The sequence below is a fragment of the Hydra vulgaris genome, chromosome 08 (genome assembly GCF_038396675.1).
Source record: "Hydra vulgaris chromosome 08, alternate assembly HydraT2T_AEP".
In the NCBI taxonomy this organism is placed as follows: domain Eukaryota; kingdom Metazoa; phylum Cnidaria; class Hydrozoa; order Anthoathecata; family Hydridae; genus Hydra; species Hydra vulgaris.
Window position 1 is genome coordinate 9837125 of NC_088927.1, and position 14174 is coordinate 9851298.

Genomic DNA, 14174 nt, shown 5'->3' on the forward strand with positions numbered 1-14174 from the left:
ATCGACTGACAAATAGCCTGACCTGCAAGGGAGTGCTGCTACATCAACTGAGGGTTTGGTTGGGGCAGGCAGTCATTATTAAAAAAATATCATTATTAAAATTATCATTATTAAAAAAAAAAAATTCCGGTCTTGCATTTTAATTTTTACTTTTTGTCAACAAAATATGGAAAAAACTTTCGGACAACATCTAAGGGTTCTATATATATGTATATATGTATATATATATATTAATATTAAAAAAAATTATTAAAAAAAAAAAGTTCCGGTCTTGCATTTTAATTTTTACTTTTTGTCAACAAAATATGGAAAAAACTTTCGGACAACATCTAAGGGTTCTATATATATGTATATATGTATATATATATATTAATGTATATATATATATATATTTATGTATATATATATTTATGTATAGATTTACTTGCTTCTTTCTAACCGCTTTATTAAAGTCATCCTTGAGGCCAACACTATTCTTTATTTTCAGTAACTACTGTGGTACCTCAAGCTTTTATCCTTGGTCCTGTTTTGTTTCTTATCTACATTAAAGATCTTCCCAGCAACCTTACATCTAAAGTAGCTCTTTTTACTGATGACTCAACTTTATACTCCTGTCTTGAAAAAAAGTCTTCTCTTTTCGATTGCTTGAAATAGGCAGCTGATCTTAAATCTGATATCACTTCTGTAACAGATTAGGGCTTGCAGTGGCTTGTAAATTTCAATTCTAGCAAAGCTCAGTTATTTACTGCAAAAGACTATTAACATACCTATATTAATGAACTGCAACCCTCTCACTGAGTCCTCTTCTTTATGTCTTCTTGGATTATCATTTACTTCTGACCTTTCATGGAAGCCAAATATACAATTGATTTCTAAATTAGTATCCGCTAAAGTTGCTTCTCTTTGTTGTGCCTGCTATTTTCTTACTCCTGATTCCATTCTCTACCTCTACAAATCTCTTATTCGTCCCTGTAAGAATTACTATTGTCATATTTGGGCTGGTTCTTCTAATGATGTGCTTTCTCTTCTAGACAAGGTTTTTAAAACGTGCTGTTAACATAGTTGGACCCGCTCTATCTGCTAAGCTTGAGCCTCTTTTCCATTGTCGTAAAGTTGCATCTCTTTCTCTTTTATACACATACTATCATGGTCATTGCTCAAAGGAGCTATCATCTCCAGTTTCATCAACTAAAACTTATTCTTGTTTGACTCGTCATTCAGCAAAGTCTCATTTGTTTACTGTATCTGTCCCTGCATGCTTTAAAAACTTTTATGTCTCGTTTTTTCCCTGCAATTCAACCCTTTGAAACTCGCTCCCATCTTCATGTTTTCCTGACTCATACAACCTACAACTTTTTAAATATTTGGAGTCTTCCGTTTCTATGGCGTTTTTCTGCTTATAGATATATATTCTTTTTTTTCTAGTAACACCCAACTTAATAGTGGTTGCTTGCAGCATTGTTGCCTATGAATCAGAATTAAAAAAAAAATCACATCTATTTATAAAATTAAAGTTTGAATAAACTTAAATAAAATGACAACAATAGAATTAAATTAGATATATTTTATATGTTTTAATACAAAAACTAATTTTATAAGAATGTTAAAAATTTTGAGGCCTTGGTCTAATCTTAATAAATAAATAAATAACTGTTAACAAGCATCAACTTTCATTTCATTAAAAAAGTATGGAAATCTGACAGAAGATATTATAAATTGTATAACAATGACAAAATATTTTGTTTTCAGCGATATCACTACTACATTTTACACGGTGTTTCTTCACAAGATATTTGCCCTCTAGATACTGTTATAGTTGATAGAGTTATTGAAGAATGTTTATCAACTCGTTACGATTTGCAGAAGTATAATGTACTGATTAGTAATTTAAAGGAAGAAGTACATTATGATTATGAAATAAGTTGCAAGAAATCTATAGGTTTGTTAAAAATTTGTTCAAGTTTACTAAAATAGTACAAGGCTTTTTTATACAATTTTTAATATTTTTTGCATTTAGACCATAATCATAGTTAATTAAATTCTTAAACAACTCTTAAAAAGTTTTGTAAAATCTTTTTTTGGTGGAGGTGAATAACATTAAAAAAGTAATAAATTCTTATATATTTATGTATGTTGTTTTTTGAATTAAAATGTTTTCTAATAATAAATGCAGGCCTTGGAATTAAGGTCAGCATTCAGCAATGCTGACATAACTGTTGACCTGGCCATGTCTAAGGTCTGAAAAATTGCCAACCTCAGAAAAACATTTTATTTAAATTCTAAATAAAATATTTAATATGCAAACAGAAAAAATTACGTTTTTTTAAATTTCTAAATAAACAAATTAAAATGAAAACAGCAAAAAAAACATGTTATTAAAATAAAAAATAATAATAAAAATTAATAGAAAAAAAAAATTTAAAGATAAAATTTAATTAGTAAACAAAGCAATTAAAATAAAAACAGAAAAACAAATGTTTTAATAATTCTAATTAAAATGAAATTTAAATTCCTAATAAAATGGTAAAATGCTACGTTTGGTTTCCAAGCTTTTAATCAAGCATCAAAGTTTGATGCTTTATTTTTCTGTCAATTTTATGATGAATGTTTCCGCGTTTGTTGATTAGTGGAACCAATTTTTCTTAATTTTGTGCTGACCTAGCTTAGGTCAACCATTTCTTGCTGAGTTTTTTTTTCTTAGTTTATATATTAATATATTTATATTATATTATACTAACTTAATTTATATATTAATATACACGTATATAAATATATATATATATATATATGTATGTATATATTAATATATAAATATATGTATATATTAATATATATATATATATATATATATATATATATATATATATATATATATATATATATATATATGTATATATATATATATATATATATATATATATATATATATATATATATATATATGTATGTTAATATATATAAAACTGTTTTTGTATTGCATAGTGTACACATTTACAGCCCTTAATATAGATTAAAATAAAAAAATAAATTATATATGTATATATATATATATATATATGTATATATATATATATATATATATATATATATATATATATATATATATATATGTATATATATACATATATATATGTATATATATATGTATATATACATATATATATATATATATATATATATATATATATATATATATATATATATATATATATATATATATAAATATATATATATATTTATTTATATACATATATACATATATATATGTATATATATATGTATATACATATATATATTAAGGATTGCATATTATATAAATCAGGAAAGCAAGATAAAGGAAGCGAATTCCAAAGAGCTGATGTTTTAGGACAAAAACTAGACAAATAAGCGTTTTTGGAGCACTTAGGAACAGTCACAGAAAAAGGATGACACTTAATTGAATGACGAGTAACACGAGAATGAATTTTAGTAGATGGCACAGGAGATGCTAGCTCTAGAGCAGTACCCATTATAGTATTTGTAGAAAAGAGAAAGAGAAGCAACATTACGATGATGTGATAATGGGTGGAGGTTGGCTGCAAGAACAGGTCCAACTATATTTACAATGCATTTTTGCACCTTGTCTAAAAGAGAACATGCATAATTAGAAGATCCGCCCCAGATATGGCAACAGTATTCCATACAAGGCCAGATTTGAGATTTATAGAGATAGAGAAAAGAATCTGAAGTAAAAAAGTGACGAGCTCGATAAAGAGATGCAACTTTAGCAGATGCTAATTTTGCAACTGATTTGATATATGGTTTCCAAGAAAGATTGGAAGTAAGAGTTAATCCTAGAAGATGAAGAGTAGATGACTCATCGAGTACATCACCGTTCATATATATAGGAAGATCTAAATTATTGCGGTAACGATTGGCTGAAAAAAATTGAGTTTTATCTGTGTTGAAGTTCACCAGCCACTGTGAGCCCCATGCTGTAGCAGATGTGAGATCCTTTTGAAGCTCAAATGCCCCTTCCAAGCAATCAGAGGGTGTTGGTTTCTTATCATGACAAGAATAAATGGTAGTATCATCAGCAAACAATGCCACCTTAGATGTGAGAATATCTGGAAGATCTTTAATGTAAATTAAAAAGAGTATAGGGCCAAGGATAGAACTTTGAGGAACCCCTGAAGTTACAGAATAAGAAAAAGAGTGCTGTCCATCGAGGACAACTTTTATACTACGATTGGAAAGGAAGGATTCAATAATCTTAAAGATGTTTCCAGATACAACATAAGAAGAAAGCTTATCGAGTAGACCAGCATGCCAACCTTTATTAAAAGCTTCTGAAATTTCAAGAGCGATGGTCTTAACTTCTCCACCTTTATCTAATGCACAACGAAACCTATCAGTTATTACTGTTAGCAAATCAGCTGTAGAACGAGAAGATCGAAATCCATATTTATGGTCAGAAAGTAAGTTATTAGATTCAAGATGAGAATTTAAGTGTTTGTTAATTAAAGATTCAAAAACCTTGCTTATGATAGGAAAAAGACTAATGGGACGGTAGTTAGACGAATCAGATCGCTCTCCAGAATTTTTGAAGATAGGGATCACAATTAGCCATAGGGATAATAATTTAGCCATAACTGTAATAATAATAATAATACAAGGTTATAGCTATGGTTTTATAAAAAAAAAGCAAAATGTAGTATTAAGTTAGCATTCGAATTGATTGTTTCTAAAGTAATCATTGTCTATCTTGTTTTTAAATTTGTTTATTGTTTCTTCATTTATTGATTGTGAACTTAGTTTATTCCAATTGTTTACAATTCTGTTGATAAAAAAAGTTTATCTTGCTAAACATGGTTTATGATCTGCTTTGTGATGGAGTGCTGATTTCTTAAATGCAGTTGGTTGGTATTTAAAAGGTTTATGCAATTAGTAGTTTTGAATCTATTGAGGATTTTATTTTGATGTCAGGTGACCCCTGTTATTTCTGTTATTACTTTTTAACATTTATTAATCCTAATAAACAGTTTGCTTTAAGTTACAGATGCAATAAGTTCCTCCCATTTAATTTTGATCAAAATGCATTACATTACATTTTTCCTTGTTGAAAATTATAGACTATATTTTAGCCCATTCGCATATTTTATTAACATCATGTTGTAAATTAAAATAGTTTTATTAGAAGCAGCAGCTAATGTCTTTGTGTTATCTGAAAAGAGTTTGCAGTGACATGTGATATTGTCCAACATATCATTAATGTATAGAACAAATAGTATGGGTTTCAGCACCGAGCTTTGAGGTACTCCACTAGTTACCAGTTTCCAAATTAATGTAGAATCTCTTAATGCGATTCTTTGTTTTCTGTTGGTCAGAAAAGCACAAATCCATTTTATCAACTAATTATTTATCCCATATATGCCTAATTTATAATAGTATCCTTAGATAGTTTGTAAGATAGTTGTAATTTTCCAACAAATTAGTTGTACAACTTTTGGAAGGAAAAAATCCATGCTGGTTTGGCGTATGGTTTGCATTAATTAATTTATTGCTATTAAAAGTAAAATAATAAAATAATAAATCTTAATCAAAATATTAACTATTTTCATTAATTAATTATTTAAAGATAAATAGAAACCTATTAGAATACTATTTTAATGTCATAGAAAAAAGTCTAGTGAGTTTGTGCCCTTCTTATACATTATTTGTGTTTGATACCAAAAAAAAAAAAGTAATAGAGAAACAATAATGTTTCCTTTGGCTCAGGAAGAAAGAAGTTTACATCAATAAAAAATGCCCTCCAATAATCCTTCATTCTAAAAACAAATGAATTTCAAAATCATAGAAGTTGCTACCTTTAAGAAAACTGTCATAAAGTTCTAGTATTTTGCAGTTTGGAAATAATTATCTTCAGATGCTTCTCAATTTACCACTTTTTAAAATGATTGAAAAAATTTGAGGTTATTTATTAAGTACAAAAGTGATTTGAACACAGATATCAAATTTGTCAGAACATTGACAGTGTCTTTAATAAATAACAAAGCATCAATAAATGCCAGTACTAGAAAATTTTTCAGTACTTTTAAAATACTTTTTATTGTTTCGCTAATTTAGCTTTTAATTATATCAGTAACTTTATTTTTAGTTGATTATATATTAAAAGACAAAAAAGAGTGTCAGCGTTTAAATATTGGATCTCTTCCTCTCGTACATCTTTCAAAGTATTTTGTGTTATTTTTATTATTACTTTTAAATATTTTTTTAATTTTTTTTCATGTTTATATATTATTTATGAAATGAAACCTTTATTTGTGAGTTTTTAAATTTAATTTATAAAAAATATCCACAGATGCCTTCGTGCACCCGTTCCTTGGAGAGCTGTGTACCAATCTTCTAAGGAATTCATTCAGAAACATCTAATGAAGATTAATCCTGTAATGAGTTCATTGCAAAATCTTTGGGATCAAAAGTAAAGTTTTTATTGCAATTTCGTCAACATTTTTTTTTAATTTTTTAGAATTAAATTTAGTTTTCATGAATATGGCTCTTAGAGGTTGCAGATCTTTAATAGCTGCTGTTTATTATTATTTTTATTTTATGTCAAAATTTTTATTTATTATTTGTTGCTGATTTGTTTATTAAAATTCTGTTTTGGATTTAGTTTTGTAAATAATTACTAAAGTTATAGGACATGACAAGAAATTTTTATGAATATGTATCTTGAAGTATGTTGCAAAAAGAGTTATTACTTTTTTAAAAGTAATAACTTTTAAAAAAGTAAAATCACAAACATTTGATTGGATAACATAATAATAAACTTTTATATTTTTCAAGTAACCTTACAATATGGTTATACCATATGATATCTATGCCAAAAATTGCATGGCATCATAATTTGATAATAATAACAGGGTGGCCAGCGGTGCTTGAAATCCTGGAAAACTCCTGGAATTTTATAGGTCCTGGAAAAGTCCTGGAAAAACACCCCTTTATACAAAAAATCCTGGAACTTTTTTTTATAGAGTTATATTTTCCGTTTATTATGAAAACTAGAAAATGGAATATTATATATTCCGTTTTCTTGTTTTCATCTTTTACAAAATTTTTAGTTTGATTATGTATTTTCTGGAATGATCAAAATATTTCAATTAATTTTACTATATGTATTATTAATTCTACTAATTATTTAGAAAGTAAAATATACAAATAATATATATATATATATATATATATATATATATATATATATATATATATATATATATATATATATATATATATATATATATATATATATATATATATATATATGAATAAATATATAATATAACTAACATAATGCCTAAGTCAAAGAACTGCCGTTTCCAAATAGAATGGCTATACAATAAAAAGTATTCTTCTCGGGTAAAATTTTGTTCTTCAAATTCAAAGAAAGCAAGGTGTAATTGGTGTCGAACAGATATTAATATTTCTAACATCTGCCTTGGATTCTCATGCATTTGGTAAGAAGCATAAAGAGCATCCAAGGACACATAATGCAGCTGATATATTCTTTACAGGTAGTTTTTTAGTTATTTGATTTTTTACTTTTTATTTTTAAAAATGTTTTTGAATTTTGGAATGCTTGGAGCAAATTGATTAGCTGTGCACTTTACCGGATATTAATGTTTTTTTTTTTACACATTTCATTCCTAGATTTTACTACAGAAATATCTGGCTCTAAAGCAGCTTTTCTTAACTTACAAGAACATTTTCCCAATTCAAACAAGGTTTTAAATGACAAAATGCCAAAACCTACTATAGAGGATCTTCAATGTCCAGCTCTGGTTACCAAGGCAGAAATAATATGGACCTTAAATGTTGTAATGTCACATTTTTCTTTAAAATCATACTTAAATTTAAATGAAATATTCAAATCTATGTTCTCTGATAGTACAAAAGCATCAAAGTTTGCATTAAGCAAAAAAAAATGTGGCTCCCTCATTAATTTTAGTTTAGCACCATACTATCGAGAGCAACTTATATCTGAAGTCAAACCATCACCCATCTTTGTTTTGTCATATGATGAGATTATGAATGTAATCTTTAAAAATGAACAAATTGACTGTGGAGTTAGATACTGGGATTCAAATTCTGGTGTTGTAAAAGCTAGATATATTGATTCTAAATTCCTCAGACGTCCTAATTCACAGAATTTATTTGACAAACTTATTAAAGCAACAGAGATGTTTGATCTCGGAAAACTAATTCAAGTATCAATAGATGGTCCTAATGTTAATTGGGAGGTTCTAAAAATGTTAGATCAACATAGACAGGAAAAACGATATTCTGATATAGTTAATATGGGCAGTTGCAGTTTGCACATAGTTCACAGACAGCAATAAATTCCCAAAAGTGGGAGTTAGAAAAAATATTTCGTGCAATATATAATCTTTTGAAAGAGTCACCAGCTAAAATAGATGAACATATTAGTGTTTACGAAACTGATCTGCTTGCTTTGCCGTAAGTATGCATATTTGAATAGAAAAAAAATATTACAATAAATTATCTTATCTTTTATATTTATATATAAGTTAAGAGCATTTCACCAGTTATAGTTTTGGATTTTATTGTATCTCAGTTTCTGTGCAACTCGCTGGGTAGAAGATGAAGGTGTGGCTTCTAGAGGCATTATTGTATAGCCATGGTTAAAATTATAAAGTATTGGGAATCACTATGCAAAAGCAGACGTCCTTAAAATAAGAGCTATGAAGTTCTGGTAGATCATCATCTTCACAATTTTGTACCTTTGCGAATGCAGTTTTTCAAAGATCTTGCTAAAAAATTGAAAGGATTTCTAGTTCTATTTCAAACAGACAGACCTATGGTTGCATTTTTATTTAACAGTTTAGAAAGCATGTTGCGAAGTTTGATGAAAATGATTCTCAAACCAAAAATTTTAAATGAAGCTGCAACGCATATAGTTTAATTAGGGTTGAAGTAGGTAAATCAAACAACCACCTAGATGTAAACAAAATTGAATTCAGAACAGCACTAAAACAGGTGCTAAGTTCTCTTTGTTGTAAATCAGAAGAGAAATTAGAGTTTATAATGGAATGTAAGCAGATTATCATAATGTTATTGCAAAAACTACAAGAAAGATGCCCATTGAAATATTCTTTAGTGAGGAATGCTTCATCTTTGTCTCCATATGAAATGGTTCAAAACAAGGAAATATCCGTTGTTAAATTCAAGGCTCTAGCTGAGAGATTAAGTGCATTAAAATGGCTTTCAACCGATGATGCAGATGATGCAAAACAACAATATGATGAATTTGTTAGTGCAGAAAGTGTTCAATTTAATGAAAAGTTTGAGTCTTTTAACAAGTCACCTGATTCTGTTGATAAATTTCTTGCTGTCTATTTACACAAAACTCTTAAGTATTCAGCATTGTGGAAAGTCTGTGCTATCATTTTTGTGTTATCTCATGGCCAATCTGGGATAGAACAAGGATTCAGTGTCAACAAACAGTTGTTGGTCCAAAATCTGCAAGAGAGATCTCTTATTTCTCAAAGAATAGTTTATGATCACATCAATTCTCATGACATTGCTATTCATCAGTATGAGCTCCCCAGCAATCTTTTAAAAAGTTGTAAGCTAGCATACAATCGCTACAATGCAGTATTGAAAGAAAACAAGGATCAGTTAAAGTTAGATGAAGTAAGCAGGAAACGTCAATTGATTGATGGAGATATTTTAGTTATTAAAAAACAGAAAGAAAGTGTTCGAATGTTCATTGTGTGTGTGTATGTATATATATATATATGTGTGTATATATATATATATATATGTGTGTATATATATATATATATATATATATATATATATATATATATATATACACGTTTGTATGAGTTTAAACAAACTTTACATTAATATATGTATGTATATATGATTTATATTTAACACACAAACAATTATATGTATGAATGATTTATATGCGTATTAAAATATAAATATTTAGTTATTTCGTTCTAAGACAATATATTTTGCATTTACTGGTCCATTTTATTGTCGAGGAAAAATCAATATATCCTTGAATAACCCAAAATTTCCTTGAAAAATTCTGGAAATATCAATTTAAAATTTACTTTTAGCTGGCCACCCTGAATAAATTATGATTATATAAATCAATTATGACATCATCCAATTTGTGGAATGATTATGATTACATTTTTTGCATGATTATGATTTCTAATTAATGTGAAATTAATTTGAATTTGAAAATTAAGTTGGCAGTCCTATATCTATCAGTGCCTACCAACTCAGTTGATGCATAGAGAAGTGTTAGTACTTATTGAAAGCATTTAACTTGGCAATACAACTGTTAAAGTGTACTGTATGCTTGCTGTGAGTTTACTGTGATTTTGTATATATATATATATATACATATATATATATATATATATATACATATATATATATATATATATATATATATATATATATATATATATATATATATATATATATATATATATATATATATATATATATATATACATATACATATATATATATATATATATATATATATATATATATATATATATATATATATATATATATATATATATATATATATAAATATATGTATATATTATATGTATATATATATGCATTTATATATATATAATGATAATAATAATAGTAATAGTAATGATAATTAGAGATTAAAGTGCCATCATTTACAACAATCACAATATTGAATTGAATTGTGACACCAAATTCATCTCTTATATGAGCAATTAGAAGGTTGTGATCGATTGCATCAAACGCTGCATATATATTCAGAAAGAGGAGAATGATGGTTAAAGCATTATCAATGTTTAACAGGATGTCATTGCATATTTTTAGGAGTGCTGTTTCTGTTGAGTGATTAGACATAAACCAGATTGAAAAGGATTGAAGTTTTTTTGGATATTGTATAGAGGTTTGATATGGGGCGCAGATCAGTGAGTTTAAATACTATTTGTCCTGATTTTTTGGGAATTGGTGTAAATTGAGCAATCTTGAATGAGACTGGGTATATATATATATATATATATATATATATATATATATATATATATATATATATATATATATATATATATATATATATATATATATATATATATATATATATATAAGGGTACTTAAGTTGTGGTTACAACCCTCTCTCTTAACTCTATAATTCCAAAAACACGACCTCTAACAAGCAAGACTGCTGCTTGTAGAAACAAATTGAAAGTTGCGCTGAGAAACATATATCATAAACATAACAAATAAACATAACATTTTCATAAACATTGAAAAAAACATATATATCAAAAACATAAAAAAAAACATATATCATAAGCATTAAAAAAAACGTAATATATATCATAAGCATAAGAAAAAAGCAACATATATCATAAACATAAAAAAAGGAACATAACATATATGCAGTAGTGGTGTAGTGGTAGAGTGCTCGTTTCCAAGTTCAATCTTAACCATGTCCCTGGTAGTACAGCATTCAACTTGTTTCTCCGCGCAGCGGCCTTGTTTATCAAGGTTCGTGTTGCGGAGTTATAGAATTTAGAGAAGGTTATACCACAAATAAGTAGCCTTTTTGTCTGTACTGGCCTTATCAGCCTTTAAGAGGTGAATTAACAAAAAAAAAAAAAAATTTCATAAACATAAAAAAAGCATTTGTTAAGATTTGATAGATTTAAAGTTAAAATCTGTAATAGCGTCTGGTTACTGCAAATATACTTGTAGTTGGCACCAAACATGTTAAAATCCTTTAATCAGGAATAATATTACAAAGCTTTTACTTGTAAGATGATTCCATGAAAAACATTATTAGTGAAAATTATTTTCATGATTTGTTTTTTACAGTTTTATTTTTAAGTAAAGTAATTTATTTTAGTCAGCAAAAAAAAATGTCTCGTTGATGTGGTCAAAATTTGTTTAAAAATATAAAAACCTAAATTAAAAACAAATTTTTGAAGTTTTGAAATAAATATTTTATATATTTTTTTACCTATATTTGTTTGATTAGTTATTTTAATTGCTTCTATATTTTGCTTATTTTTTTTCATTTTAAATATTCAGAAAGATAAACTAAATCTAAACCTAACTATGGGAACTCTTTTTCAAAATGAGAACTCGCATGTTTGTCAACTTTTGACCACAAACATGTCAACTTATGACCTCAGACATTTCAACTTTTGCAGAGTTGTAAAAGTTATTTTATTTGTTAATTAATTTTTATATTTTTAGGGTTTTGTTTATTTTATTAGCAAAAGTTTATTATCATTTTTTTGTTTAGGTTTTCTTCTTGTAGGTTTATTGATATTTACAAAATAAAGAACGCAGATTTACCTCTCAGTTTACAGGCTTTTGAAGATCTTATAGATTGTTGCTGTTTGGAGGGAAAGCAGAACTTAAAAACTGTGTAATATTTATATTTATTTAAAAAAAAAATATTCAAGTGATCTTAAATTAAAAGTATAAAATATATTTATATGTTACTATTTATTTTAGATAATTATAAATTTTATTCATGTCAGTTTTACACAAAAACAGTTTCTAGCAATTTTTAAAGAAATTCTCTTGTGTTCAAAATTTGAAAAGCATAAAAGATATAAATTGCATACAGGATTACAAACATACAAGATATAGATAAAAATATCTAAATTTAAAAAAAAAACAAAAAAAAACTGCTAGAGTAACCTTATTCTGGAATGCTTTTTCAGAAAAAGTCAGCATCACATATATATTTTTTTATAGTTTATGACTTAGTAGTTTTTATTGTTTAACAATGTCTTTAAAGCAATTTTTTTTTAACAGTTAAACTTGCAACACTGTGATGTTTTTGGTGTGTAACTTGTAGGTTACACACCAAAAACATCACAATATTACAAGTTCAACTGTGATGTTGTGAATTTGTAAGAATGTGATGTTGCGGATTTGTAAGACTGTGATGTTGTGAACTTGTAAGAATGTCATGTTGTGAAGACTGTGATTTTTTTAACATTTGGTGAAGTTTTTTTTTCTGTTATCCATTGGTTTTTATTCTTGTGTAATTTTAAATTTTAAAATACTTCTTTCTACTAAATCTTATATAAATTTTGTTGCAAAACTTCCTCTTTTTTTCTAATTTTCTTACTTTATCTTAAATTTTGACTTTAAATGTTAGAAGTTATGTTGCTATATAATAAAGCATAAACAAAACATAGAAAATATGCATACCATTGAATTAATATTATGTTTTATATAAGAGCTTATGGTAATTGAGATTTTTATATAAAGAAGATAATGCTCATTTACAGAACAACCTCGAACTTCATCAAAGAAAAGCTGAATGCATTTAAGAGTTATCAAAGAAGGACGTGAATGATGTTCTAATGGAAAATGGGAACAAAAGTTAATTATTATTTAACATTATGTAATAATCATTTAACCTTCAAGAAACTCTTCCAACTCCTTTATTGACAGTTGGTTTGGCGTTTTATTTGTGAAAAATATGGACATATAACTTTAAAGTACATATTTATACATCTACATCTGATAATGGATGTTTGTTTATGTGGGCTGAAGATGTTGCCAAATGTGGGAGGAAAGGAATTGCAGATGGCTTTTTAAAGTTTTTAATAATCATTTGGGAAGTCATACTAATCAGCTAATAGCATACAGTGATAATTGCTCTGGTCAAAATAAAAATTGAATTGTCATAAGCCTATGGTTACTGCTGATTAGTGCAAAACAATTTAAATGTATAGAACATAGATTTAGAATAAGTGGGTATATACATTTACCCTCAGATTGTGACTTTGCTTTTGTTGAGAAACAAAAGGTCAGGGTAAAGCAAGTATACTGTCCTGAGCAGTGAAAGGATTTAATTTTAAACTCAAATAAGAAAAATAAATTTGAAGTAGAGTTTCTAGCACAAAATGACTATTAAAATTTTTCAATGGCACAGTTTACAATTAACATAAAAAAACAGCATGTTGAAGAAAAGAGTAAAGAGAATTCACTACCATTGAATTTTTCTAAAATAAGAGTTTTTTGATTGGATGCAGAACATCCAAACTCTATATTTGTAAAACATGTTTTTAATTAAGAATTTGAAATGTGCAAAATAATTTAATAAGGTCACACTGGACACTTTAATAATC

At 26.7% G+C, this 14174-nt stretch overlaps 1 protein-coding gene across 2 annotated transcripts in view; it reads left to right on the top strand.

Moving 5' to 3' along the window:
- The window catches only part of LOC100203362 (dynein axonemal heavy chain 3), a 135703-nt gene that overhangs the window by 20713 nt on the left and 100816 nt on the right, over positions 1-14174 (top strand). The window contains exons 5-8 of one of the 2 annotated variants that reach the window (XM_065803056.1): positions 1750-1939; positions 6137-6212; positions 6341-6460; positions 12326-12451. In XM_065803056.1, coding sequence (XP_065659128.1) covers positions 1750-1939; positions 6137-6212; positions 6341-6460; positions 12326-12451 — 512 coding nt within the window. Of the gene's footprint in view, positions 1-1749; positions 1940-6136; positions 6213-6340; positions 6461-12325; positions 12452-14174 lie in introns of those variants that run through there. The other variant, XM_065803057.1, reaches the window with a different exon arrangement.